Source organism: Typopeltis vanoorti, chromosome 19, assembly GCF_054136105.1.
Source record: "Typopeltis vanoorti isolate ZY-2024b chromosome 19, IOZ_Tvanoo_1.0, whole genome shotgun sequence".
Classification (NCBI taxonomy): domain Eukaryota; kingdom Metazoa; phylum Arthropoda; class Arachnida; order Uropygi; family Thelyphonidae; genus Typopeltis; species Typopeltis vanoorti.
Window position 1 is genome coordinate 33,411,707 of NC_143567.1, and position 24,104 is coordinate 33,435,810.

A 24,104-nucleotide genomic window follows, 5' to 3' on the forward strand; every position below is an offset into this window, starting at 1 on the left:
AAGTACTAACAATTGACTCTGGGCACCCATTCCATTCATTCATAAATCTACAAGTGAAAAATCTAGTCCTCGTGCCTCTGCTAACCACACTTTTACTCAACTTCCAAAATGACCTCTTGTTTTGCCCCTCTAGCCAAGTGCTGAAACATTACCATTGCATCAATCCTATTAAACACTTTAAGTAACTAAAATGTTTCTATCATATACCCTCTTTTTTTTTTGCCTATCAACCAACTTCTGCAGTCCACGAACTCTCAATCTATCCTCACAGGGAATGTTCCAGAGACCACTCACTATCTTAGTTGCGCTCCTCAGAATCCTCTCTACCACTTCTTCATCTCCCAGAAACCCAGGGGACTAGACCTGAGTACAGTAATCCAGATGTGGCCTTATAAAGAAGAATAACAACTTCTTTATCTCTACTTGTGTGTTCTTCAATAGCCAAGTAATCTTATGAACTACCTTAGCAATATATCTTCTAAACTTCAACTCTCTGTCTCTCTACCACTACCCCTAAATCCATAGCTTAATCTATTTCCTAGAGTACAGTTCCAACTATGTGTTACACGGCATATAATCTATTTATCCCCAAATGCATAATTTTACATTTCTCCATTAAACTGACACCCATTATCTTTTGCCCACATTGAAAGTCTATTTAAATCATCCTGCATGCTCTCCAACATCACCCTGATTCACTATTACTCTACCTAATGATATATAATTAATATATGAATACATGAGCCTGTGCAGCTCAGTGGATGTGGCGTTTGCACACCACAGCGCTTGACCACACAAAGGAAGACTTGCTTTCAAATCTAATAGGTGACTAGAGGAAATTTTTGTAAGCCTTTTTTCGACCAGTTTCCGAGTTAGTCTATCTCTGGCATGGGCAAGCGGGTTTTTTCTCCAAGGAACTTGGGTTTTTCATCCCGTAAACTCAAGAAAATCGACCGTAGAACCCACATTATTTCAGACATTAAATATATTGTGTTAGGGACCATGAGATGGCGGCACTTGTTGAGCCGTCTCTCTTCACTGTGTGCCACTTAATTAGTGATGGCCTTGGACCAGCTATCTCTGATTGGGTACAAGTGGAGATTGAATTGCTCACTCAGTCTCCAAAAGTTAGATAGGGCTAAAATAGCCTCGTCTACTCCCCACATCCCCACAAAACAGGAATAAAAGGCATTAGCTGATTTTTTTTTTTTTTTTGGTGAGCTGATGATATATAATAAATGATATATTTATTAATAAATCATTAATATATCATTATTAATAAATTAATAATGACATACCATTTATGTACAAATTAAACAGTAGTTGCCCTTGCACTGAACCTTGTGGCACATCACTAGTCAACAGCTTTTGCTTGGATTTTGCTTCTCTGTATATATATATATATATATATATACACCACTTTTTGATATCTATCCAGTAGTCAGTCTCTTATCCATCCCCATCTGTTCTAATTTGTTAACAGTTTTATATGGTATTTGGACAAATGCCTTTGCAAAATCCAGCAGAATCATTGTCTAGCCATTTCCCTTATCCAACTAAGCTGTCACTCCATTATAAAATATTACTAAGGCATAACCGACCCTTCACAACACCATGTTGCCTCTTATACAGTATCATATTCCTATCCACCCATTTCTGAATTCCTTTTTGACTAATTATTCCAGTACTTTTGCCACCAATCCTGAGATACTGATTGGTCTATAGCTCAACACTGCAGTTTTAGAACCTCCTTTATGCAAGGGAATTATTTTGCCATCTTTCTATTCCCTTGGAACTCTACCAGAGCTCAGACTCAAATTAAAGAGCCTGATCAGAGGCATTGCTAGTTTCCTTGCACATCCTCACAAAATGTGAACTGATATCCCATCTAATCCGACAACTGTATTCACACTGAGATTCTGAATATCCCAAGAATCTCCAATTCATCCACCTCTGTTGCCATATAAGTCTCTGTTGCATATGTCACAGCACTAACTTTACTTCTATGAGTGTAAAGTGGTCATTCAGTAAGTCAACTATTTTATCTGCTTCTGTCATTTCGTGACCATCAGCACTCATTAAGGTTGTTAGTTCTCTTACTTGCCAAAAGAACTCTGGGATTTCCCTCGGCTTGATTGGCTAGTTTCTTCTCATAATGTGATTTTGCCTTCCTTACCATACTAGTCATCCTTCTTGTCTGACACTTGTACTGTCACGAGTTTGCTTTTCACCTTTCTCCATTACCCTCCACAACATTTTCTTTTTCTGAAGTTAATGCTTAATGATATTATTCATCCATCAAACTCCTATCTGATTAACCCTCCTGGCCTTAGGTATACAATTTAACATACTTCCTCTAGATCAGGCCTGCACAACAAGCAGTCCACAATGCTATTTATTTTGGCCCGTCTGCCTGATTGAAATTATTTAATCATACAGGGGAATATGAAATTAGATGATTTCCTAGCATTGAATTAAATTTTTACTAAGACTCTGCATGTTTACGTTCATGCTATTAATGTCACAATCATGTTTCTTTCAACTCGACAATAAATTGCATTTGGAGTTATTCCCACTGTCGTATTTAATAACAAATTATTACAATCACTTTGAGGTTTTGTTAGCACTAGTGTCGCTGCGGGGAAATTCAAAGTTACATCTTTATAATAACGACTTGATGTCTACGAATGAGAACGAATCATATTACACAAAGTTGGCGCTGCCTTGACTGGCTTTGGCAGTGTATTGGTTGGTTGTAGCTGGAGCAATACATTACATAACTGTTATCATAACCTGCATTATTGCAAGTTTTTCATCATTAGTTTTTTGTAATTAATATTGTCAATCTCGACACAATGAGCTCAAGTAAAAAGCATAAATAGATTCGGAACATCGAGCATTTGTACAATCTGAGACATCATTTTGAATTGAAACATCCTAACCTTGGCAAGTTGGATGCAAGTGAAAAGCAAATAAAAGCAGCAAAGTTACTGAAAGTCCTTAAAGTTACTGAAAGTCCTTAGTGGTGAGCAACAAGCCTTTAAAAAAGTGGCATCTGCAAATGAAGTTGCCACAAAGGTAAGCTTAAAAATATCACAAGAAATAGTTTGTGCTGGCTAATCATTTACTGAGGGAGAATTAATAAAAAAGTGTCTGATGATTGCCATTTCTGAATTGTGTCCTAATGAGAAAAATAATCTTGAAAATATCAGTTTGTCTCGTATGACTGTTCAGCACAGGGTGGCTGATATTGCCACCCTGCGCTGAACAGTACTGACGTGAAAGATACTGCACAGCTTTTAATATATGTAAGAGGCGTTAATAAGAATTTTGAGGTGACAGAGGAGCTTGCTGGTTTGTGTTCAATGAAAGGAAGAACAACAGGAAAGGAGATCACAGAAAATGTAAAGATGTGTGTAACCGAAAAACTATCCTTAAATTTCAAGAATTTAGCAGCAGTTTGCACTGATGGTGCCCCATCTATGTGTGGAAAAAATGTTGATGCTGTAACATTTATTGAACAGTATGCAGGTAAACCATTGACAAAATTTCACTGCCTAATTCATCAGCAGGTATTATGTTTGAAGGTTTTGCAGTTTGATCATGTGATTAAAGTAGTATTTGCTCTGGTCAACTATATTCGAGCTCGGGGTTTGAAACATAGACTGTTTCAGGCGTTTCTAGAAGAAAATGATGCCGAGTACGGGGATCTGCCATACTACACTGATGTACATTGGTTGAGCTGAGGTAAAGTTTTGTCACGCTTTGTCGCTCTAAAAAATGAACTAGTTGAATTTTTGGAATCTCAAGAAGATATGGAAAAATTCCCAGAAATAATGGATGAAGAATGGAATCAAGATTTATTTTTCTTGTGTGACATTTTGGGTCACTTGAATGACCTTAACTTACAGCTTCAAGGAAAAAATAACTTCGTCTTTCAGTTGACTCTTATAAAGGCATTCAAAATGAAATTAAGTTTGTTTGAAAATCAACCTGCTAAGGAGGATATCTCACATTTCTTAACTTGTCGACAGAATATTCCATCAGAATATCATTCAATGGTGGGTGGAAAATATAAGAAGTAAATATCACTTCTAAGTGAGGAGTTTCAGAAAAGAATGCCATTGAGCAATGAAGACGAAGTCTACCTGAAATCTACCTGTCAAACTCCAGATGGAAGTTATTGATCTCCAGTGTTCTGAAAACTATCGGGTCAAGCATAGGGAGAGTACTTTACAAGAGTTTTATTCTATTCTGGATCAGGATAAATTTAAAAGTTTGTTGGATACTGCCTACTAGGTATTTTGTATGTTTGAGAGCACATATATACTTGTGAACAAACATTTTCGGTCATGAACTTGAACAAAACCAAACAGCATTCATCTTTAAGTGATATCAATTTAGAAGCCATATTAAGAACAGCCATTTCAAACATGACACCAAACTTTGATAAAATAGTGGCAACAAAGAAATGCAATGTGTCACATTGTGACATTCAGTCACTGATATTTCATTGAGAATAAGTGTGATATTCTCAGTGAAATTATTAGTAAACTTTGTGTTTATGTTTAAGTGATTTTTATTGAGAAATTTTGCAGCTATATCTGTTTGTAAATAATTTTGATCATAATTTTAATTCTAACTCTCTAAAATATTTAAATATGTATATTAATTAGTATTTACTGTAGACCTAATAACAAATTTACTTAAGTTTAGCTGCAGTGGACTAGTCTAAGATTCAAGGTCTGAAGTGATCTGGCCCTTGGTCAGGTGGTCCAAGTTGGGTTTGGCCCTCAAAGACAATCAAGTTGTACAGGCTTGCTCTAGATGCCCCTTAACTATCTCCCATGCACTACTGATATCCTTCCCCTTGCAAGGTTTTATGCCATAGCACAGCTTTGAGTTTCTTCCTAAACTTGTCATAATTACCTGCCTTTTAATTCCACTATATCCCCCTCTTCTTGACAGAATATTCCTCATTTTTAACAATCTTCCATGTCAAGGTCACTTTCCCAATCAGAGGCAATGTGGCTATCGTTGATATGGATAGCTAGCTCTCCTGATCCTATGACCAGTTCAACCTTGAGTCCCCTCCATCACATGCTGCCTCAAGTAATTATCTCTCAGCAGGTGTGTAAATTCCATTTCCTTCCTGTCATGTGATCTCTCTTCCTTCCAACCTATATCTCTATAGTTGAAGTCCCACATAAGAATCAACCCGACCTGCACTCATTGTACTAATTTGTTGATGAATGTTCCAGATTATCCTTGGAACCTCCTGGCCTATAGCAGCAACTAACTGTATATTTGGTCTTATTGGCCTTTATCTCATAAACCAGACTACTTCAAATGCATATAATAAATTTAGTTTAATCCTTTATCCAAGTGTGAGCAAACAAAGTTTGCGCCTGAAAGTATCTTCAGGACTGGGTTAAGATGGTACAACACCAGGGCAACTCGTTGCAAAGGTGGAGCAAGCTACCAACATTCCTATCTCAGTATCTCCTATAATGCAAAACACATCTCCTTGCGGATATGTCTAATGTTATGCATTAAGGGAAGGGCCACTACCCAGACTAGTTTCGACCTTTATTGAGGTCTCTTCAGTGGGAGCCAGGCCCAAGTGGAGATATCAGGCAGAAGCATTAGTAGGTCATCTCCACCTATAGGAATTGCCAATTGGTGTGCCACCCTTCTTTAATAATTTACTCTGGATTTAGAGAAAGATGTTAAAAGTTAATTGGAAAATAAACTTTTAACATCTTTCTCTAAATCCAGAGTAAATTATTAAAAAAGGGTGGCACACCAATTGGCAATTCCTATAGGTGGAGATGACCTACTAATGCTTCTGCCTGATATCTCCACTTGGGCCTGGCTCCCACTGAAGAGACCTCAATAAAGGTCGAAACTAGTCTGGGTAGTGGCCCTTCCCTTAATGCATAACATTAGACATATCCGCAAGGAGATGTGTTTTGCATTATAGGAGATACTGAGATAGGAATGTTGGTAGCTTGCTCCACCTTTGCAACGAGTTGCCCTGGTGTTGTACCATCTTAACCCAGTCCTGAAGATACTTTCAGGCGCAAACTTTGTTTGCTCACACTTGGATAAAGGATTAAACTAAATTTATTATACTCTAACCAAGTGGAAAATAAACTTTTAACTTCAAATGCAGCCACCCTCCTGCCTATCTCCTATTCTTTTTGGATGCAATTCATCTGCTTTCATCAGCAGAATCTGCACCCCCCCCATCCTATCTTCTCTGAAAATACTAAACCTTTCACATTCTATCCTTGTAACTACATCATCTGCTGTTAGCAAAGTCTCACGAATGCCATAAGTTTTGGCAAGGTTAAACTAACCAATGCCAAAAACTCTCCCATCTTGTTCCTGATACCTCTGGCATTAGTATATAGAAATTATCATCCCTTTAGGCCCAAACACCTTTATTTCCTGAATTGACTACCCTATTCAATATTTTGATAAGAGACTAAATTCAGCACCTATTAGTCATTCTCATCCTTATTCACCTCATGGGTGTCTTATACACACATTCACCTGCATCTACCCTAATTGCTTAAGTTTTCCTGAATTTGTGCTTCAGCATGCTTTGTGAACAAAGCTCTCTCTAGATGCCTAACATCAAAAACAGTTAGATGCAGTCCATCAGCTTTATGGAATTCTTCTTTCTGTCAAATATAGGCCATAGGTCCACAAACTCTAGATCATTCCTTCTGGACAACTTGTGTATCAATCCGTCTGATATCAATGCCCTCCTCCTCAATTTGCCCCTATCATAGTGTGGCAGGAAACTTACAATTTTACCTTCTCGCTCTTCATTTTTGCTACGTCCAACAACTTTTTCACATCCTCCCTCATAGAATGCCTCTTACCTCTCAGATCATTAGTGCCAACCAAGACAGTTAGTTCTTTCACCTTACCTTTTTGCATCTGGATGGTATGATTATTATGTTATTATTATTTTTTGGTAACAATGGCGTCAACAGACTCATTGTTGGAGGCCTACTCAATTAGCAACATGTCTATCATAATAAGCAACTTCATTAATTTTTGTACCAGGGAAACATGATTTTGTTATACTTTCTTTAAGTACTCCTCTGATCATTGAGTTCCCATACATAATTTTCTCCTTACTATGTTTTTCTCAATTGTTAACATGATCTCGATTTTTACCTTGGACCATTTGTGTCTTTCTTTTCTAAGCCCTACTAATGTTCTGCTGCTTCTGCAACTTTTTCGATTTTGTGCTTTGTCCTGTGAAGGATAAAATTCAAGTGCACTATTTCCTTTTACATCCATTTTGTTATCCTGTATTATTACCACTGCTGCATGTTCCATATAAATTCTGACATTGTTTTCCACTTTACCACTGATACTATCATCAATACTAACATTTGATTGTTCTTGCCACCTAACTGGCACTTGCTGTCAAAACATTTAATACAAACTCATTCACCTGTTTCACTCTCTTCCCATCAATCTTTTAATTTTCACAACAAACACATTTCACACACACTGCACGGTACAAAATTGAATATTCTAGAATCAGGCTAAATTTCAAATTAGCACATATGTGAGCATATAAATAAGACAATATCTGAAGTTAAAAAAAAAAAAAAAGGGTCTGAAAGTAGGGAGGGAGAATGTCATTTTATATCCTGGATATAAAATCTGAATCTCTGAATTCAGTGATATAAAACATCATCAAGCAATTATTTACCTCCTGCAGTAATGTACTGTGTAGTGGTGTTATGCTAGCCATGAAAGCAGGGAGAGAGATAATATACTATTAGTGTATATTGTATATTATATATATATATATATTCTACACCCATCTATCCCTTTTGAATGAGTTCCCTGATTAGGAGTCATGGTGAATTAATGCAGCTAGCATATCACTCCTCTGCTGCATTCTGTAATGCAAGTATTTTTTGCCTGTAGTTCTGTGCGTTCATGGGGTCAGTTTGCCTGTTCCAAGGTATAAAAAACTGAATTTCCAGGAGAAAAAAATCCTCTAACTCCATATGAGACCTGCTAACATGCTAATTTGCTAAAAAAGACCTGAAAAAGGTTCCTCACATCATAGACGGGATTCAAACCCAGGTCTTTCCAACCAAAGGGCTCATCTCTACCAACTGAGCTACAGAGGCTCACAATGTGTGTGCTAATAATATATTATCTATCCATCTATCACACACACACACACACGTGTGTGTGTGTGTGTGTGTGCACTACATTAATATATAATAAATATGCTATGCCAAAAGCATGATAGATGGATAGATAATATATATATATTGTAAGACAGTTGTAAATAAGTAGTGGCAACATGTGTACAAAACGTAAAATAGTTTATTTATCAAGTCTACACAATTATATTCCTTCAGTATAATCTCATGCTATGTTCTGTTCTGTACCTGTTTCCAAATTTGTGGGAGCTGCTGGATACAATCAGCAGAGTGTTTCCTGTTGATATCAGTGATAGTGCGACCTATTTCTCGACGAACCTCTTGCACATCACGAAACCACAGACCTCTGAAGAGTTCTTTCATTTTGGGGAGCAAGTTGAAAGTCATAAGGACTCACATCTGGTGAATACGGAGGATATTCCAATACTTTCCACTGCCACCTGTCCAACATCTCTATCACCAACTGTGACACAAGACATCATGCATTGTTGTACAACAAACACAGTGGAGAACCCATGAGAAAATGTGGTCACTTTTTCCTTAAAGTCAGATGCAAATGGTGCTCCAGAAATCGTCGATAGTACTGTGTGTTAATAGTTTGCTCTTGGGACAGCATGATGAAGAATCGCACTGTAAGCAACTATCAGCATGACTTTAACTTTGCTAGGTTCTGGCAAATTTTTTTCGGATGGGATGATCCTGCATGGTGCCATTTGTTGGCTCATAAGCCCTTGCCCAAGTTTCATCAGCAGCTATAATATGATTCAGGAATGATCCCCCTTCATTTTCACATTATTCCAGATGGAGGCCAGCAACCACGTACCTATGTCATTTTTGCATCTCAGTCAAATAATGTGGAACCCAATGAGCTGAAATTTTGTGCATACCGAGCCTCTCTTTTAGGACGTGCCAAACAGCGATGGACTGTATGCCAGTTTTCTGGGCCAACTGGCATACAATCCATCACTGATCAACTGCAAGGAGTCTCTGAAAAAGCTCAACATGTTCATCTGATTATCATCTGGGTGATCTTGCCTTGCACGAAATGCATTGACCCATCTTGCGAAGTCTGGTATGGTAGGGCACTGTTGCCACAGGCTTTCCTAAGGCCACGATAACAGTCAGCTGCAGTTTTACCTCACGCAACCTGGAACCTGATCCAGGATATTGTTCTAATCTTGTGAACATACCTTAGAGCATTGCACACTGTGATGTCGACTTTAACCACTTCTCCACAAAAGGACTCTTGTTAGAATAGGCTGTGCTGTGTCGTCTTGTGCATATGTACAGTACATACAACTAGTGCCTGTATCTGTCAAGAGTAACATTTGAGTTACCAACTACATCTCCTGACAGTGTTGCCACTATTTTATTTACAACCCTTTCTACCCAATAAAGGTTTCTATACACCCATAGTACATTTGTACCATGCGTGAGCTAGGATATTTTATTATTATTTTTTATTATTTGTATTTTTTACCCTGCTCTAGAGACCAAATGTGGAACTTTTTCAGATCTCCAATAAGTGGGGTGGTGGTCTCACACTGGATGATAAATTCATCTATCACATAAAGACAATCACAAACATCTATGTCCATGGCAGAATCTGCAACCTGCTGGTTAGAGAGTGGGTATGCTAACCACTCAGCCATCAAGACCAACAAATATAAATATTTGTATTTAATAAATATATTCAGTACAGCAAGCATGTACTGAATATATTTATTAGAAAATTTTATTTAAATCTTAATGAAACAAACCTTACATGTGATCACAGGAGTTACAATATATGAAATCAAAAACTAGTAAAGCATAACAAAAATTTCACTAATCATCTGATATGGGAAGACATCATCCATAAATTTCAGTAAAGAAAATACCTGAGTTAATTGCTATGCCTGCAGTATATTCAAGTTAAAGTAATGTGTGAGAAGCTGTCAGCAGTGTGTAAAAATTATGGTCATCTTATATGGCAAGTATAACACAAAAAATTATTCTGAAATTTTTGAGGGTCATCTTAAAAAAAATATTTTGAGGCTCATCTTATACACCTAGTTGCCCTGTGTGCCAGCATATATAGTATATTCCATCTATTCAGAACACGGTTATTGCAACATATTGTGATGACGTGACAAATGCAAAGATTCAAGTACTGAATCTAAATAAAATCTATTTAGTTAGAGTGATTGCATGTCTTGTGTATGGATAGGCAGACAAAAAAAAAATTTGACAGGTGTCTGTGCATTCAGCAAACACCTAAATGCTGGCTCCCACTGGAGGTCGTCTACCAAGCAGGGAAGGAAATTAATCACACTTACAGGAGTTCTGGAAAAGTTTGAAAACAAAGGCATGGATCATTCCATGTGAAATCATATTAAAAATTAAATATGCAAGAACTGCATAATTTCATATTTTCATGAAAGTTACTGATTACCTTATCCTTTAGATGAAAGAAAATATTTTCTAAAGAATTTTCTTGGCATCCTATTAATTATGAAAGCATTTTATTGAGCAGATCCACAATTTTTACAATTTTGGATGGTTTAAAAATTAATCACAGCATATTCCTAGACTGTCCTCCAATTTCTGATATTTGATGCCATTTTAATATTCAAGGTATGTATTTTTAATTTCTTATTTGCATTTTCAGACAAACTTTTTTTTTTTTTTTTCCAAATGGCAGCCACCTGCTTTAGATGCTCTAAGTGCTCTCTTTTTCCTATTTTGTATTTTACCCTGCGAGCCCTAGGTTGAATATACAAGCCTGATTTTCTATGTGTTTCCTTTATACTGTCTTAAAGTTAAAAATATAAATAAATAAAAATGGTTGAATTTCAAGCCCAAGAAAGTTATGTGGGGGACCAGGTAAAATTTTTATTTATTTTTTATGAGAGACAAGTAGATAGGTGGCTATATAGAAAAATTGGTCCCATTCTTATTTTCATTCCTTCGGCCTTTAGAAAATGAAAAAAAAAAAAAAAACACAATTTTAAAATCATGACTGGTGCACCATGTTGACAACAGCAAATGGATGAGTACAAAAATGAATGAATGCTTAAAGAGAAAAAAATAATAACATTTATGCACAGGTACATAAAGTGTCAAACTACTTCTAACTGGAGAAACTCTAATCTGTAATTTATTATTTATTATTTTTTTTTCCAATTTCACTCCATTTCATTTTCAAGAGAAAATAGCATCTTGATAACAAAAGTGGTAAAATAATATAGTCATAATTTGTCAAGGAAAGCATGGCATATGAACAGGAATTTTATAAAACACTACAATTCACAATTCACACATCCATACAAGTAAGAATTGTGGAAGCTATAGAACTTGTGGCAACACAGTCAAGTTTGAACATGACTCATCAAATGGCATGTTGATACAGATTGAAACACATGTTGACCATCTACTTCATTCTCTTTCCCCGTTCTATTCAGTCACATATTAGTTATCTTGGTGTGAATTTCTTTTTGTACACAAAGTTAACTAAATGAAATAATGAGGTGTGCTGTTGGTCTCCCTCTTAAAGATGTGCCATAAACTTGTTTCTTCTAGATCATCTCAGTTAACAGATGAGAGTGAACTAAGTGAAAATGTCAAAACATTAGTTTGATATGATGTTTTTTCTTTTTTTTTTTTTTGTTATGGCACAAAGACATCAAGGGTCATACTGTATCAGGACATAAGTCATAGCAGTACATAGTAATTGGTTAGTAGGATAATCACAAATATCCATGCCCTTGATGGGATTCGAACCTGCAGCCTCTTGGCTGGAGAGCAGATACGCTAACCACTTGTCCAACCAGGCTCGCTAAAACATTACTAAAAATTAGGTCAGATGTAGGTGTAGTATTGTGAATATCTGAACATATCTCTAGAAGAAGTATGTGGAAAATCTTTTTTTTTTTTTTCCCATTTTGCTATGACCTATTTGCTGTACACAAATAAACTGTTTTAAACTGTGCACATGTTCTTTGCAAACTCTAACAATACAAAATTTAAAAAAAAAAAAATCAAAGTTAAAATTTTTGATTTATTTTTTATGCCAGGTGGCACGTACCGGACTGACTGCGTGATCATGAGCTTGCAGCTAAGTCATTGTTTTAATATTGATTTAATGATATTTAGATAAGTAACAATGATAGTATTCTTGTGTATGACAGTGTGGCTAAGTGTTTATTTATTTTTGATATATTTATACCATGTATGATAGATAAACTGTGTTATTGATGGCGGTGATGCGAATGAGAATACTGGTGGCCATGACGCTGTGTAGGGGGGAAATGGATTGTGGAATGACAGTGGTAGTGGAGGGAGGGGAGGGGGAGGGAGAGAGAGAGAGAGAGAGAGAGAGAGAGAATGTCGTACATGTTTTATGAGCCAGAAATGCAAAACTTGTCAGAAGTGGGAGAATGAAGTAGCAGAAGTTAGTAGTGAAAGCCATGAAAAAAGTATTGGAGTGAATGGAGTTCCAGGTTTAAACAATGATGAAAGAGAGTATAAATGAGGTGATCGAAAACAGCAGAAAGATATCATAAGTAAAAGATATAGTGGCAGAGGTTCAGGCGAATATAGAAGACTTGAATAAAGAAATTGCTTGCATGTAGTCCTTCACAGGATAAAGAATGAGATTGAAAAGCTACAGAAATAGCAAGAACTGAGAACAGAAAAAAACAAGAATACAAAGTCAAAAAGAAAATTGTAAGAACTAGGGGGGCTTGCCCCCCCCCCTAGTTCTTATAATTTTCTTTTTGTTCTTTTCTAGTTCTTACAATTTTCTTACAATTTTTCTTCAGGGACAGATGCTGAAGAATTGGAATACTTAGTATAGTGCAGAATCTAAATGCAAATACAGCTGTAGGATTGGATGAGATATCGGCTCACATTTTATGAGGATGTGCAGGGGAGGGGGGCTGGTGATGTCCTTGACTAGGCTGTTTAATTTAAGCCTCAGCTCTGGCAAAGTCCCAAAAGAATGGAAGAAGGGCAAAATAATTCCATTGCATAAAGGAGAATCTAAGTCTGTATTAGCATATTATAGACCAATCTCTGGAATGGTGGTTAAAGTACTGGAAAAGTTGGTCAAAAAAGAGAATCCAGGAAATGGATAAGAATATGATACTCTATGAGGGACAGCATGGCTTTGTGAAGGGTTGCTCATGCCTTAGTAATCTACTAATATTTTATAATAGACTGACAGCTGAGTTGGATAAAGGGAATGGCTACATGATGATACTGCTGGATTTTGCAAAGGGTTTAACAGGATAACCACATGGAACTCTGTTACACAAACTGCAACAAACAAGGATGGGTTGGAAACTGGGGATATGGATAAAATCAGGAGGCAAGTGACAAGTGGTGTGCTGCAGGGCTCTGTGGTTGGGCCACTGCTGTTTAATTTGCACATAAATGATATAAGAAATAATTTGAAAGGAGATATTCAGTTGTTTCTTGATGATGCAAAGTTGGGTAGAGTAATGGTTAATCTAGGTGATGTAGAAAGTTTCCAGGATGATTTAAACAGGCTGACAGTATGGGAAAAACAGAATTAATGCCAATATAATGTGGGAAAGTGTCAAGTTATGCATTTTGAGATACAAAGATTACAAGCCGTGTGTCACATTTTATTTGGGTGTGGATAGAGAGCTGAAGTAACCAGGGTAGCTCACAGACTTACTTGGTTATCAGTTGGATTGAAGAACACATTAACAAGCAGAGATAATGGAGTTATCATTCCTCTTTATAAAGCCTTAATATGACTACATCTGGATCACGGTGCTCAGGTCTGGTCACCTGAGTTTCTTGAGAATGAGGAAATGGTGGAGAGATCCAGAGGTGAGTGACCAAGATAGAGAATGGTCTGTGGAATGCTCCCTATGAGGATAGATTGAGGGTTTCCAACTTTGTGGAAAGTTGCAAAGGTTGGTTGATAGGCAAAAAAAAAAAAAAAAAAAAGGGAGGATATGATAGAAACATTTAAGTTAAAGGATTTTATAGGATTGATGCACGGGAAATGTTTCAGCACTTGGCTTGAAGGAGCAGAATACAAGGTCATCCCTGGAAGTTGTTAAAATGTGTAATTAGCAAGGGTGTGAGGAGTAGATTTTTCAGTTGGAGAGCGGTGAATGAATGAATGGAATGGATTGCCTGAGTTCAGTTGTAAGTGCTTTGTCTGTTAATATGATTTCCAGGAGAGGTACAATAGATATTGTGTTGATAGTTAAGTCTCCCACGATGAGTTTCTGGATTCCATGGAGGTGCTCATACAATAATAATAATTACATTGTCTGCATAGCTAAGTTACAGGTATAAAAGAAAAAATTTTATTTTTTAATGTTTTATTCTACTTTCACATTGATGTTGGTGACATGTAAAAACTCTCAACATGTAATTTTCTTACTTTACACCAAGAAGTCCTGAAAAAAAGCTGAAAGATGCAAAAGGGGGGATAATGTGGTTTTATATATTATGAGAGGGTTAAAAGGATGAAAATAACAGAACAGGACCAATTTTGCTTTACAGCCATCTATGAAAAGTATATCTCATAAAAATTTCAAATTATTATTTGGTCCCCTGCCCATAACTTTCTTGGGCTTCAAAGTCAGTCATTTTTTAATTTTTGCAAACTTTAAGGCAATTTTTTTTTAATAAAACAAATGATTAAAATAAAAAAAATAATCAGCTGACACTTTTTATTCCCTTATAGGAGACTAGGCAAGGCTGTTTTAGCTCTAAATTTTGGAGACTGAATGAGGTTCAATCTCCACTGGTAGCCAATCAGAGATAGCTGGCCCAAGACTATCACTAATTTTAAGCAGCATGCAGCGAAGAGATGGCTAACAAGTGCTGCCTCCTCGTGGTCCTTAACCCTAGCAGAATATTTTTAACATCTGTTTTCTTGGTTTATGGGATGAAAAAGCCAAATTTCTGGCTTTTTCATCAAAAACTTGCTTACCCATGCCAGAGATCGACTAGCTCTGGCATCCGTCAAAGAAGAGCTTAGAAAAAAGTTCCTCCAGTCAGCAAATAGAATCAAACTTAGAGCGCTGTTTCTTCGGGCAGCCTAGTGCTGAGGAGTGCAAACGGCACTTCCACTGAGCTACACAGGCAAGAAATGGCTTAATTGAGGTGATTCTGAGCATACATATTCTATTACATGTCTAAATGACACACACACAAAATCTGACTTATGAATTCAACCAAGAGCACTCAAAACATCTAAAGCAGGCTTTAAGTGTTCTTGAAATCTTGAAAAAAAAATTAGTTTGTCTGAACATGCAAATAAGAATTAAATAAGAATTGAAAAGTACACACCTTCAGCATTAAAATGGCATCAAAGAAACACACAATATGGAAATAAGCTGTAATTAATTTTAAAATGTCTTGAATGGAATCACTGGAGGAAGATGATCAAGAGGTAGACCAAAAAGAACGTAATTACAGTCTTTGAAGGAAAGGTCACAATTATCAAGATTCAGAGAGATGATAGAAATGGCCAGAGATAGAACCAGATGGCAAAGATTTTCAGATAGGGAACTCAACCTGTCATCTGATGGGTGGGAAAGAAGAAGAATTTTAAAATCCTTTGAAATTGTAAAAATTCTGTTAATTCACTGAATAAAAATGGCCACCACAATTAACAGAATGTCAGGGAAAAAAAAGAAAAAAAATCTTCCATCTAAAGATAGGGTAACCAGATAACTTACTTTCATCAAAATACAAAATTATGCAGCTTCAATTTAATTTTTAGTTTGAAGACTTCACATGGAATGGCCTGTTGTTGTTTAAGATATAACATATGTTTTAAGATGTTAAACATAACTTTAATTAATCTTTGAATTAAAGAGCACTCAGAACTTTTAGAGCAGGCTGTTATCTTGAAAAAAATGTGTATGCTTGAATATGCAAATAAGAATCAGGTCCACAGTATCCATAGTCAAAAAGTTCCTACCCAAACTTCTAAATTTGCTGGAGAGTTCAAGCTGCAGTGTGAACCTGTGCATTGTCATGAAAATGCACAATTCCTGATGACAGCATTTCTTGTCTTCTGTTCTGAATTGCTCATCTGAGCTTCTTCAGCATTTCACAACATACACCAGCATTAATTGTGGTTCATCACAGAAGAAAATCAATGAGCAAGATCCGTTTTTGGTCCAAAGACAGTGGGCATCATTTGTTTGACTGATTGTGCCTGTTTGAATTTTTTTTGTTTTCAAAGATGATGAATGGCACCACTGCATTGACTGTTATTTTGACTCAACGTTTGTGTGCGAAATTCATGTCTCATCATTAGTCATGATACAAGAAAAAAAGTTTATCTCCTCCATTTTCATAATGCTCCAAAATTGGAGCTGATTCCACTCAGTACTGTTTATGTACATCAGTCAGCATTTTTGGGACCATCTGGCACACAATTTCTTAAACCCCAGCTTTTCTATCACAATTTCATGAATGAGTGTGAAACTTTTGGGAATTAAAAAGAAAGTTCCATAATTGTGAAATGACGATTCTCACGAATTTTCATGTTCACTCTTTCCACCAAACTGTCTGACACCACTTGGCTGGTCACTGCTGTGCCCTTCTTTAAACAAATGACACTATTGCCTAACCTTATGGTCACTCACTATGTTAGGCCATCATAACCTTTACACAGTTGTCAGCAAATTTTTGCAGCACTATTGCTTTCTGCCAATAAAAACTGTATCACATCATGAACCTTGCAACTGGTGGGATTTTTTAATCACAGCACTCATTATAAAATTTGTAGAAGACAACAAACGATAACGCAATGAAAGTAAAATGGTCAACAGCTAGCTAATGAGTCACTTTATGCTACCACACATGTGCGACCCCTCTCCCATATCTTATTTGGTGTAAATTTGAATGGACCTTACTTTCTAGACGTGGCTCGTATTTTGCTGCATAAGTCATGATACAAATTCACAGAGATTTTATAAAAGATGATACACCATTTGTACAGCTGCATTCAAAGTTTGATAGCATTGGACTTTACCAAGGCATCTGAAAGGATACCCAATGAAAGGCTGTGGCATAAACTGGTGACTAATGGATATCAGAAAGTGGTATATGGGGATCATGAATCTGCTAGATTTATGGTGATCAGCAGTGTGCTCCAAGGATCAGTCATTGAATCGTTGTTGTTGTTGTTGTTAAATTGCTGGCTGATGCAAAGGTTGCAGGACAATCGAGGATGTTAGTGTAAAGTTATGACTTTGGTGAGATGAGATTTCCAACAACATGTTATATTTGTGGAATTATGCTTGGAGAAACTAATGAGACTAGGAATCTTGGAGTCATGGTGGATAGGTAGTTGAAATTCAGGGATTACATAGCAAAAATTGCAAAACTCAGAGGATAATTGCAATGCTAAAATGAACACTACGTAAGGATAAGGTAGTCTAGTTCTGAGGGAATGAAGGAGCTCATTAAGCTCAAAAATGAGTTACAAAGATAATATCAGCATTAAGGAATGTAGATTATGTAGACAGATTCAGAGTATACGTGGATTGCAGACAACAGTAAATAGGAGAAAGAGGGATGATACATAAAAGGCCTATAAACTTCTGATAGTTACAGGATACCAATTAATGGAATATTTCATTATAGGGAAGGTGGAGAGAGATAGAGAGAGAGAGAGGACAAGGGCCATCTGTGGAAGTTCAGTTTGTATGTAGTTGAGAAAAAGGTCAGAGCTAGATTTTTCTCTCACTGATTGAGAGGAACAGTTTTCCTATTGAAGTGATTAGTGCCTTTAGTATAAATGAGTTTAAGAAAAGGCATGACAGCTGGTGCAGATAATATATAACTTACCTTGATGAGTCCTTGGCTCCTTAGAGGACTCTGACAATGATAATTATCAGACACGTGACAATAATAATTATTATTAATTATCAGATATATTTGATAATTATTATCAGAGGCATCTGATAATAATTATCGGCACAGTCAGCTGTGTGTCTGTTAACTGAATGTATTCTTGAAAAGTGACAGCTGAGTTTAACTGAGAGTGAGTTAGCTGGTTAAGTTGGCTAATCATGTTAAGTTGAAAAGCTGTTATAAAGGTTCTTTGCATGATAGAATTTGAACCTAGGTCTTTCCAACCAAAGGAAATAAAGAGAGTGCAATTGAAAAGTGGAGTTGAGTAGGGATTGATGAGACTCAAAGCTGGGTGCTAAGAAAAGTAGTGGATTAGCCTAGTTAGCTGAGTGGAATAATGTACCTCCTCTCCAACCAACAATGTATGAGTCTGAATTTTACTAAGAGCATGGACATTTGTGGTCTTTCACTAGTTAACAAAATTTATCCAGCACTTACCAAGATTCTAATCCAGAGCCTGTTAATGGGAAGAGGAGGTACATTACTCACTCAGCCAACCACGATGCAAACCCATTCTTGAATACAAAAGTAAAATTAAACACAACATATGACTCTCGTCAACAAAACAATTGTAAGCTTACTGCATTTTAAGTACTCTAGGAATGCTACAGGTTAGATAATCTAGACAGCCTTGCTCTAGAGACCAAACACAGTACTTTATTCTTCCCTTCAAGTCACATCATGCCTCCAAAATAAAGGCAGAGGGATGGGTCTCAATTGAAGAAGAAAAATTATCAACAACCTAAAAACTTTTTCAAACATACATGCCACAGTGGGATTTCAATCTACAGTCTTTTGGTTAGGAAGTGGAAGACAGTATCCATCAGCCAGCCAGGCTGGCAAATGTTATCACTGTAATGATTTCACCAGTGCCATGGGGGAGAGGGGGGGGGGAAGGTGATTTAATATAAATTTTAGATGCCATCTGATTAAATAAAAGATGATTTTCACAAAGTGGAATGCTACTTTCAGACCAGTCAAAATTTTGTTCAGGATTAGCACTGGAGGAGACAACACATTATGAAGACCACTATGTTAGACAGTTGAGCTCTGCACATGGCAAGCCTCAATAATTGTACTTCATTTTGAATGTGTGTATATGTAATAATGGTTCAAAGGTTCTTGATCCTAATTGTCCAACATCATCAAGTGAGAAGAGTTATGTGAATGAACAGACAGAAGTTAATTACCATCAAATGATAAAACTAACTGAAGCTTACTTATATAGTAGTATATCTGCACACTGAAGTACTGGATAAATAAACAGGCTTAAAGGAACGTCTTTTAATTCTGCTGACTTTTCCTGATGGGATGAAAACAAACAAAATAAAAACTAAAATTGTTTGTTATTAATTAAAATTCAATATTTCTTCTGCTTTCTCATATAAGAAATGAAAGAAGTCATTCATTTCTCACTATATATAGTACTGCAGAAGTGTTTTATTTCATAACTTTGAAAATGAATCAAAGTCAATAACACTTTAAAAGCAATGAATAGACAAGGCATAGGTGCAACTACAGTAAATGTCATTAAATTAATATATCAGTTAATGCAAAGGCAGTATTAATATAAGGTGTCAATGTTTGCCTCTTTCTCTCACCCATTTTAAAAATGTCTTATAACAATTTCTCTAATACCAATCATTTTACTCAGTTTTGGTGTTTACAAAACACTTTTTCAGAGTAATAAGGAACAAATAGTGCCTCAGTATGCACTTGGAAGAACAACAGACCAATGAAGCATGCATACTTTGGTATGAAAAGCTAGCTAGGAATCTCATCTCATTCTAATGTGAGAAATTATTATTATTATGGGCTACTCCATGAAGTCTTGACATGATGTTTAGGGTCTCCCTAAACATCATGCCAAGCACTATTCAACATTTGCGCAGTATCTGTCATACCTTGCTTTGAACTCAATTCATAGTCATGGCACCTACAACAGACTAAGGCAACCTATTCCATTTATTCACCACTCTCCAAGCAAAAAATCTAGTTCTAACACCATTGATAATTATGCTCTTGCTCAGTTTTCAAGGATGGTCCCTAGTTCTCCCAACATCTGTTCTGAAAAATCTCCTCTGAATTATTCTTGTAAAAACCCTACAATAATTTGTATGTTTCAATCATATCACCCCTTTTCCACCTGTCACAAATCTTCAACCCGTTCTCATAAGGTTCATTTGATAGACCTGCTACCAGCTTGGTCACTCACCTCTGGATCCTCTCCATCTCTTCCTCATCACCAACAAACCCAGGTGACCAGATCTGCACACAGTAGTCAAGTTGAGGTCTTATCAAGGCTCAATAAAGAGGAATAACAACATGCTTGTCTCTGGTTATCAAAGTATTCTTCAGTGGCTAAGAAATCTGATGAGCTGCTTTAGCAACTTTTGCTATGTGCCCCTAAACTTCAAATCCCTATCCACCAACACTCTAAAAATCTCTGGCTTCGTCAATTTCTTGGAATAGAGTTCCATCAATGTGGTATACAGCTGGTAATCTTTTCACCCCAAAATGCATAACCTTACACTTTGCCACATTAAAATGACATCCATTCTCCTTTGTCCAGACTGCCAGTCTATCCAAATCAGCCTGCAAAATTTTGACATCATCTGTATTAACTATTGCTCTACCCAATTTTGTATCATCAGCAAACAAATGAACAGTTCTCAGACCTTTTCTTATATCATTAATGTATAAATTAAACAGTAGCACCCCAAGAACAGGGTTCTGTGGCACACCACTAGTCACAGCATTCTTCTGAACTCTACTCCTGAATAAACTACTCTTTGATAACTCTCCATCAACCACCCTCTTATCCACCTCACCAACTTCATCCATCTCCCATGTGCTACAATAGTCTGATTAGAATTCCATGTGGCATCCTGTCAAAGGCTTTTGCAAAGTCCATCAGTATTACTGTAAATCCATTACCTTTATCCAGCTCAGCTGTCGCTATATTATAAAATACGAACAATACTCCCTTCACAAAACCATGTCCCCCCCCCCATACAATATCCCATTTTTGTCCATCCATGCTTGTATTTTGCTCTTGATCAATTTCTACAACACTTTGAAAACAACTCCTGATGCTAATTTGGTTGGTAATTTGCTACATCAGTCTTGGAGCCTCCTTTATGCAATGGAACTATTTTCCTTTCTTTCCGCCCCCTAAGGATGAACCCAGAGCTGAGACTTAGATTAAACAACGCGGTCAAGGGCACCAACAATAACCTAGCACCGTCATGTAAAACTCGAGCTGGTATCCCTCAGATGTATTCACAACTAGGTTCTATAATATGCTATGCACCTCCATTTCATTCGCCTCAATTCCCATATAAGTCTTTGTCTCTCTAGTTACTGCAATATCTCCAAGTGAATGATATATTATTGCAAAGTGTACACTTAGTAAGCCTATTATTTCAACTGATTACCTCCCTACCATCAGCATTCATTAAAATCACTCTTCTGCCATAAACACTCTTCTTTTTACTTACAACATATCGAAAGAACTGTTTGGGATTATCTTTGGCCTGCACTACTATCCTTTCATACTCTGCTTTTGCCTTTCTTACTACATTGGTTACCCTTCTATCCTGTGCTTTGTACTGCTCACCTTTCTCCTTGAATTCCCTCCACAATTTTTTCTTTTTTTGTAATTCCAGTTATCAATTATGAATAGTTGAGTGCTTATATGTGGTATAACATTAGAGGCTGTGAGTCCTTTGTTTGAATTTGATATGGAAAAATCTCATTCAATTTAAGGTGCATGAAACGTCTGCATTAATCATGCAGATTGAGGATTGTGAGTTGAATGTTAGTGAAATTTTGAATAAGGAAGGAAATGAGATCGCATAGCATTTAGTGATGCATACTAGGAGGAATGAGGCTTGAAATCATGGAATGAGTCTCTGAAACATGGTGGAAAGAAGAATCCTCAGATATTCTGTACACATCTCAAGAGAACATTGAAAAACTCTTTATGCAGGACAATATTCCAAAAGCTGGAAGAAGTAGAAGAAGAAGAAGGCCCCATGGAAGATGGTTAGATCAAATTCCTGCTCTTACTGGACTATGGTGGATGGATGCTAAAAATGACGAGAGAGAGAAGACTAATACATCAGGTCACAAGTCCTCAGCCCTGGGGGAGATTGACTAAGAGAAATAGAGCCTAGGAGGAATGCGAGCCTGTAAGAGGATGAAACCAGTGTGAAAGACAGTAAAGGTGTATGTGTGTGAGAGAGAGAGAGAGAGAAAAAATATATGCACCAAATTCTTCTTCATTTTCTATTACTTTCAAAGTTGGAAATTTTGAGGCTTTAAAAAGTATTACACAACACCATAGGGAGCTAGAGAGAGAGCGATTAGAAAAGCACTGCAAATAGTAGGTAAGAAAGGAAATGAAACATGTGAAGAATTAAAAGAACATACAAGAAGACAGAAAAGGGTGATAAATGATATGATAGTCTATAATGATTAAATGATTATGGGAATGTTGAATGAATGCACAACAAAGGCATGTTTTCTAGGAGAGAAGATCTGTAATGTAACTGGCACTATATGTAAGCAAACAGAACAAGTGGATGACATGACTGTCTCACTTGGAGAGAATGACATGAAGGGAGAAGTTATGTGAGAAGATAGGGTTGATGATTGGGGTAAAAAGAAGAGTAAAAGATTCAAGATTATAAGTCTGTTATCACAGATTACAGGAGTGAAATGCAGCAGAGAGCTATGATTACAAACGATTCAGCAAATAGACTGCATAGATGAAATGGTGTATAATAAATTGACGTATAGGGTGATTTTGATGCTCATATGGATTTGTAAGGGGTTTGATGTAAGATACTTAAAAAAATGATTGTTCAATGAAAGAGGAAATGTGAATAATCAAGAAAAGTAGATATCTGAGGGGGTCGGATGAAAGCAAGGATCATGCATTAGATTAAGAGGTCACATGCATGATGACCAAGAAAGTAAAAGAGAAAATGAGTAAGTTAGGAATGACCATAAATTGCAGGATTAGTTTAGTCTAGAAAGGAAAGTAAAACTGCAGAAATATAGTGGGAGGATTTACTTGAGGAATCAGCTCCCTATTTAAACTGGTCGTGCTTTAAAAGTTATTAGAATACTCATCATCCTGGCAGTTTTGATATCATGTATATAATACACTAATGCTAAAAAAGCACCTGGAATAAAGGGAAGCTAGTATATGAAGTGGGACCAAAAAATTATTGCCATTAGTGAGACCTGGCTGATAGAGAAAGGTATGTTACAGGAATAGAATGTGATGGTTTCAGTGTATTCAGGAAGGACAGACAAAGATAGGAAGGGCATAATACTGAATTATTTTTTGTAGATCCCTTTATCAAATAGCTATATGTATATACATGTTTTATTAATTATATTCTTCAAGTGTTTGTATAATTATAGAACATAGCTGAAAATTTGGTTACCATGCTGGTATGAATTATGCAAATTGACCACTTGTTGTTGTGTGCAGTGAATATTTTACGTTTTTTGTTTTTTCTTCAGAAATTTGTTTATATTTCTTCACCAATATTTCTGATGTGTTAGTTATAAATGCTTCTATACTGTAAATGTCATATTGGATAATGGAAATCCTACAAATATATAGCCTTCATCTGAGTAAACTGTTATTCTCTCACAGCAAATTGTCTCCTCTGAGGAGATATAAGAGCATATTCTGAGGCAGTTGTGAAAAATAAAATGGTAAGAATAATTTTCTTTGGTTATGTGGTCATGCAAAAGGAAGCATAGTCTGACAGCAGCCCTTAACTGATATTCATTTGTAGAATATTTTTCAAAAATTCTTTTTGCTTTGTAGAGGGAACTACTGCAAAGATGTATTCAAATAGCTCAATATATATATATATATATAAAAGGAAATTAAATGACTCTATACCGAGAATGATAAGTTTAATGTTAAGATACAACTAGTTTCGTTGAATACATCAACTTCTTCAG

At 36.4% G+C, this 24,104-nt stretch overlaps 1 protein-coding gene across 1 annotated transcript in view; it reads right to left on the bottom strand.

The window, feature by feature from the left end:
* Nucleotides 1–24,104, bottom strand: part of TrpRS-m (Tryptophanyl-tRNA synthetase, mitochondrial) — a 155,311-nt gene that overhangs the window by 43,642 nt on the left and 87,565 nt on the right. The window contains exon 5 of the mRNA XM_090409148.1: nt 19,334–19,416. Coding sequence (XP_090265274.1) covers nt 19,334–19,416 — 83 coding nt within the window. The remainder of the gene's footprint in view (nt 1–19,333; nt 19,417–24,104) is intronic.